At 37.7% G+C, this 6,693-nt stretch overlaps 1 protein-coding gene across 3 annotated transcripts; it reads right to left on the reverse strand.

Annotated features, from left to right (window-relative positions):
• Nucleotides 1-17: 17 nt before the first annotated feature.
• Nucleotides 18-6,464, reverse strand: LOC136677844 (protein FAM47E-like). 3 transcript variants are annotated; one of them, XM_066655516.1, is made up of 8 exons: nucleotides 6,320-6,464; nucleotides 5,233-5,479; nucleotides 2,852-3,024; nucleotides 2,199-2,376; nucleotides 1,808-1,981; nucleotides 1,308-1,442; nucleotides 245-322; nucleotides 18-152 (listed from the first exon to the last, which is right to left on the reverse strand). In XM_066655516.1, the coding sequence occupies exons 1-8, from the start codon at nucleotides 6,397-6,399 to the stop codon at nucleotides 51-53; spliced, it is 1,167 nt and encodes a 388-aa protein (XP_066511613.1). In that variant the 5' UTR covers nucleotides 6,400-6,464; the 3' UTR covers nucleotides 18-50. The 3 variants fall into 3 exon arrangements, with proteins under 3 accessions (XP_066511613.1, XP_066511612.1, XP_066511614.1); XM_066655515.1 differs by having other exon boundaries at nucleotides 5,107-5,479; XM_066655517.1 differs by lacking the exon at nucleotides 1,808-1,981 and having other exon boundaries at nucleotides 5,107-5,479.
• Between the last annotated feature and the right edge of the window lie 229 nt (nucleotides 6,465-6,693).

Raw genomic sequence — 6,693 nt, forward strand, 5'->3', positions numbered from 1 at the left:
TTTCAAGTACAGCTCAGCTGTGCCACCCAGGAATAAGGCCTGAGATATATTTAAAGCTTGCCTGTCCCCTTGCGTGATGAGGATGTGGCTGTTTTGTCTGCCCCTCTGGTCCTGTTCTTCTGCTCCTCCTCCACTAAGAGTGAGCTGAGAAACTGCAAGGAATTATACAATAAATTCCTAGCTGATTTGGGACGTTATACAATTCTTGTGTTCTGAGGTCCGAATGAAAAACTCTTGGCCTTACCCGGGGCATCCTCAGTCCCTCACTGATAATGAAGTGCCTGAAGGCCAGCGTTCCATGAGTGTGCTTCAGTTCTTTGTCCTGCCCAACAAGGAAATGTGAATGGATGTCACATATCTAATAAAAGAATAATATTGAAAGGCTCTATCCTTATGCTATCTGCTTATTTGCATATACAAACCTCACTTCCAAAAATGTTGGGACACTGCAAAATGTAAATAAGCAAAATGAGCAGCACCAAACAACAGGGTTTACATTAACACATATGCTGCAAAAGAGACTAGTTCCCCGTGTCAATATTCGTAGCTATTAGTGGTAGATTTACAGGGTGCTAGCTAAATTACAAATCCCTCATTGGCAACTGCTAGGGACAATATTACAGACCACTAGAGAAAAACTACTTTGGTTGCTATTAGCAGCCGCTGGTGACAGATTTACTCTTGTCTAGTATCTTGTTCATTCACTGGACTCTTATTAAGGAGCCATGCAGAATGTGGATTGGCCTTGTCTTACTGAAATAAGTCAGACCATCCCAGAATATAACTTTCTGTCTTTCCCAATTTGTTTCCTCTTCACTAACATTCCACTCAATGATCAATGATCAATGATTTCCTGTCCATCTTAAATGAACATGGGTCCAGAGAATGCAGCAGCATTTCTGGATGCTGTTTATATATTTTCCTCTTTCAAATTGTGAGTTGTAACTTGACTTCGTGGATGTATAGAACAACAACAGCCCATGCAGTGATGTTCATTACAGAATAGTGTCTGTTTTCAAGGCAGTGTCACACGACGTCCTAAAGGCCACAGCAAACCAATACTGGTTTTAGGCCTTGTCCTTTACATGTAGAGAGTTGTCTAGATTCTCTAAGTATTTAAATGATATATATACTATAGGTGAGAAAATACTCAAGTTATTTACTATTTAAATTGTTTGTTTTATGTTTTCAGTTAAAATTTGAATGACTGCATTTTGTTTTTATTTACATGTTGCAGTTACAGTTTCCCTTTCTGACAGTTGAGTTAGTGTGACTAGTAGTTACATGTGCACAATGATCACACCTACCTTTTCAGTTGGCTGCTGCTCAAGCTCCACGTCCCCAGGTATTGAAGGATCTCTCAGTTTCTTGTTAACAATATGCCTCTTCCATTTTTTTGAATCTAAATACAGTGTCTCATGATTTATACTGGGACTACAAACCTGGGGTATAGACAGACAACCTAATTAGTCTAAATTAATCCAAAGATAAGAACATATATAATCAAACACAACAGTCAGACACAACACCTAGTAAGAAACAAGAAAACCCAACAGCAATGGACCTAAAAATCCCAGTCACAATTAAAACTAATAGTTTACTGAACTATTCCATATAACATACGGATTGCAAATGCATCTGAATATTCTTTGTTTATTTTTGAGCTTAATGGGAACTTTTTTAATTTTTAAGTTTACTCTTTGTTTTCCTTTTTTTAATAGATTTTTGGCTTCTTCAGTACAATTCTGATACTAAGCCCTATACATTTTGACTATAAATGATTACCATGCTGCTCTATGTCCTTCACCTGTGCAGAGCTTGAGTGTTCTTTACCCGTGCACTCTACAGTGGTGCAGAGCTCCTCTGGAATTTGTTTGGCTTCCCGTGCTTGAACAGGTAATGTTAATATAGGCTTCTTCTCATGGACATTGAAAAACAGGCTCAGAACTGTGGACTCTGTGAAATTGCTGGTGTCCCCACCCTAAAAGATTTAAGTGTTCAGAGATGAAAGGTTACCTTCTAGAAGGAAATTAAATATAGGAAGGGACAGAATTGATTTGTATTTATCAGACCTGTGGTTGTGTTTAAATGATACTCTTTATCATCTTAATAACAACCCCAGCGTTTTAGAGGTTTGTAAATTGTGATCTATTGGCTCTTAAATAAGGCAGTGTATTTGCCGTGACGCAAAAACTGACCAGCGAAGCAACCCAGTCACAGAAGGGCTTGGTCACTTTCTTGATGTCTTCATCCTGAGAGGGTGAGTGCCAGTATTTTTCACCGACCATCTGGTCCTCTTTTGCACAGGTCTTTTTAACTTCCTGCCATTTATAGGGATTCCTAGAACTAAGGCCATTTACTTCCTCCTTCAAGGATCTGTGGATGTAATAACGAATTAATGTCACAGAGAGTGTGTGGATAACAACACTTATAGCAGGTTTTAATATAGGTATAAATGTGAGTATCATACAGTAGAATACATTTTAGGGTTTTTTTTTAACTCATAGATTATATTAGAGTTAATAAAATCAGTGATAAAGCAGATAATGTGTCTTTAAATGGTGAATAAGGAAGACATATTACAGTATAAATACCTTTCTAACAACAACCAATTGTACATAAAAGATCAATATTAACTCTGCAATTATTGTTACTCTGGCCCATTTAACAGAACTAAAAATGTCATGCTGTAAATGTATTAAAAGTACAGCATGGTTTAATGTAACCTTGTTTGCTAAAACTACATAACAGAATGGCAGAAATAAAAACATGAGATCAATAAATTCACTGATCTTGTTCAGTTTAAAAAGCAGTAAAGCATGTTGCTCGGGTGCTATGCTAGAAAACATACATGTTGCTGAGAGATGATTCTTTTTTCTTCTCCATTAATGACTCTTGGGTTGGGCCTTCAAAAGTTGCCACATTGTTTTCATTACGATCTTCTTCTTTTGCAAAACAAATAACATCTGACTCCTTCTTGACATGCATCTCCGGGTCCAGGACGTACAGCACGTCATTAAACAGCTGTGTAAAGGAAAAGGAAGGGAATGTTCTTTGTGTGTTCAATGTTATTGTTCTTTCACCATTCAAATGTAAATGGCAGAACTGATATAAATTCATTTTAATTCTGATGTTTGATTTGTGTTATAGGCAGTTGTAGTGGGAGAAAGCAGCTGAAGGAAATGCTTTGTCTCGAACAACATCAAAATAATTTTAGACAAATTACATAAGGCACAATATTTCAAGGTCAAAGAAACCATGCAAATGTAAAAACTTCAGAACTCTAAGTTTCTGAGTATTGCATTTCCAAGGTGATTTTAAAGGCTTAACATTACTTAAGTATGAAAATTCTCAGGGAAATATTTTTAAGGCCTAATTGCACAGCATCAACCAAACGACTACAGGCTGACAAGTGTAGCAGAGGGTTCAATCAGCCCATATTAAGAGCCTCCAGAGGTTGGACAGAAACATGTATTTAACTCAACGCGTGAACACCATCTCACTGTCTTTAGCATGGTGTTGCACAATGCCTTATAGTTCCAAGCAGGTTTTCATTACCATGTAAGTTAGCAGTGGGTTTAGAAAGACGGGTGCTATTTGCTTTGGCCTTGGGATTTGTGGAGTATTACGCAATGTCTTCTGTGGTTGTGATGTGTTAAAGGGTGGATACACAGCCAGGGTTTTTATGTCATAAATTGATCGCTACATCCCAGTTGTGTAACACACACTAATACCAGACATTACATGGAAGAGTTTCTTAACCTTATTCCTCAAGGCACCCTGCCCTGCACATTTCTTGCTTTTCCTTTTCCCAACACATCTGATTCAAATAATCAGTTAATATACAAGTCTTTACATGGGATTCTCGAGGACCAGGGTTAAGAAACACTAGTAGATACTGGTATTAATCTTAATAGTTTGAGTTCAGCAGATTAGTACACAAAGTATTAAAGTATTAATGCTTTAACATTTTATCATTTACCAGTTGCCAAGCTAGCTACATAATATCATCAATAATCTATGATGTGTCATATGCTTTTGTGTTAGTACAGTTTCGTACACAAACATTACTGAGCATTCATATACTGATTATTTTAACCATATAGGAACAAGAATATAAACGTGTGCTCACCACATTAAAATTGTTATAGTAGTTTTTATAATGTCTAATTAAATTTTTTTTTATTTAACAACAATATCTAATGCTATTTGTTATTTTATATTGTATATAAATAAATAAATAAGCCCTAACTGTCATTTAACCAGAACTACTGTGACAGTGAGGCAAGAACCTCCTTCCTTTCTGCTCCTTGTTCGATTGTGGGACAACTGTGTCCATTTTTACCTTACTCAAAAATCTAATCTAAAAATCAAACTCAAATGGTTCTAAGAATGCATTGTGAATTTTTTAGTATACTCAATGGTGACACCTGAAACTATACTACTTACTCAAAATCTAGCTAGTAGTAAGAGGTGCAGCTGACACACCATTAGATTAGCAGATTTTTTAATTTAATTATTTTTTTTAATTAGCTGTTTTGTTTTTAGGGGTTTAGGGGAACGCTCATTACTTCAACATGAAGTAGTTAGCCACTCAGGGGGAAAAACTCTTTGAAGAGAACTGCATGAAAACAAAGTAAAAAAAAAATACTATTTCAAACTTGTTTTTGAAAGATTACTGTTATTGTTTAATTTTTGGTGCATATTTCTCCAGCCCTTCAGAGTCTGGTGGTCCTGTCCCAGTAAACATTTAACCTGGTTCAACATTGAAATAACATAATGACTGCCGTCTAATCAACGTTCTCTTAAGGTTGAAAATGAAAGTTGAAAAGACGTCCAAACACAGACATTGAAAAGACGACTATTAGACGTATTTTGGACGTCCATTGACGTTATTAATTGGTCACCACTTATTAAGATGGATTTTGGACGTTCAATGGCGTTTAAAATATGTCCTTGACAGACAGACTACTTTTAGACCTATTTTGATCGTCCAGGGACGTTCCTTGTTTACTGGGGTATGAATACTGAAAGAAATAACTGCCTAGGGTTTTCACCAAGATGGCTGTCAAATTTCCAGTGTCACGTGTGTAATATGACGGTTACCTGGGGGGGCAGTCCGCTAATTAAATGCGGATACAAGACTAGGGGATGAGCGCTAAGCCGGTGTTCCACCGCCTCCACAAACTGGCGGCGGGTTTGGCGCAGAGAGTTGAGTTTGGTGAAGCAGACCTGGTCTTTACTGAACCGTTTCTTCAGTCCCGTTACCGGACGGGCCCGGTTTTCCAGACCCAGTATCGGAGGAGTCACACCCTGCTGAGACTCAGTCAACACGCCGCTCCGCAGCGCCGGAAGTCCATCTCTAAAGTCATCCTGCCCCGGGGGCAGAAACCGCCAAGCTCTGCCATCCACCGCCCCGCAGAGCTGCTGCTTCCTCAGCGGTTGCTTTAGGCTCTTAGTCCGCAGTCTCTCCTTATACCTGCAGCAAATAACGGGAAAGATTTTTATACCGTACAAACCTACCATTGAGATAAATTGTGAATTCATGTCCTGTTCCTGACTTGGAGCTATACTTTTTTTTTATTTTTATCGCTGCCTATCTTCAGGCCTATTATGAAACATGGAGCAGTCATACTTCATTTATTTTCTCAACATATTGATTTAGTAACTAGTATAAGAGATGTTTCTTGTACCATGAAATAATTTGATTAAATACAAACTAATATCTGTTTATCAAAAATATATATTTTTAAAAATGTATTTCTATCACCCAATGCCTTGAAATGGCTTAAATTAAGCTCTACACCTTCATTCAGTACTGATCTTTGCGTTTGTAATTTGTCCTCGCCTTCACATAACCCCCCACCTCTGGCCTGCAGTTCAGAATCCCTACCCCTCAAGTTACAGGATTGGCTCCTTAGGTTTATGATGTAAGAAACCCTGGCTCTCTGAGTTCACCCCTGTGACACTGCCTTTGGAACACTGCAGCGGAAATACACTTTTTATTTCACTTTTGATACATCTTACAAAAACACCACACAGACACGTTTATATTGTAAAAATCTGATTTTCACTGCAATGTTTCTTTGTTATTTATTTCTTTATAAGACTTGTGTAGACTTTGTTAAAATAATTTTATTTTAAGAGAGTAAGTATCTATTTTCTGAGATAATCTGTAAGTCATTATTTTGATTTTTGATCTACATTGGCTTTGAATTTCACTGGGGACAAGGTTCACACCCATTCAATTCATACAATAAATAAATGTATGGTATTTTACAAATAGCTTGATTTAAGTCTTCAAAAGAAAGGGACTCACCACGGATGCTGAGGGGCGCACTCTCGGAGCACAGTGGGACACATTCTGTCGCTCATTTCGCTGCTTTTTGTACCAGTCATCGACTTGTATTGACTGATCTTCAAACTACATCGATTTTAATTCCCAAAAACGTATACAAGTGTTGTCCACGTTTGTCCAGGTCTGTTTGGTGTGTGCGCTTGTGGTTGCTATGGAAGCAGACCCTGCCCACTCCTTACACAGAGAGCACCACTAGGAGGCGCACTGTCATCAACAAGACGGACACTACATTCATTACAGGGGAAAAACAACAACAAAGTAAATAAATTAAAAAATCCCGAATGTTTCCAAATTTGTAAGGCTTAGTGTGGTGTAGTTTTGTAGTTAACATCTCC

This window comes from Hoplias malabaricus, chromosome Y (genome assembly GCF_029633855.1).
Source record: "Hoplias malabaricus isolate fHopMal1 chromosome Y, fHopMal1.hap1, whole genome shotgun sequence".
NCBI lineage: Eukaryota > Metazoa > Chordata > Actinopteri > Characiformes > Erythrinidae > Hoplias > Hoplias malabaricus.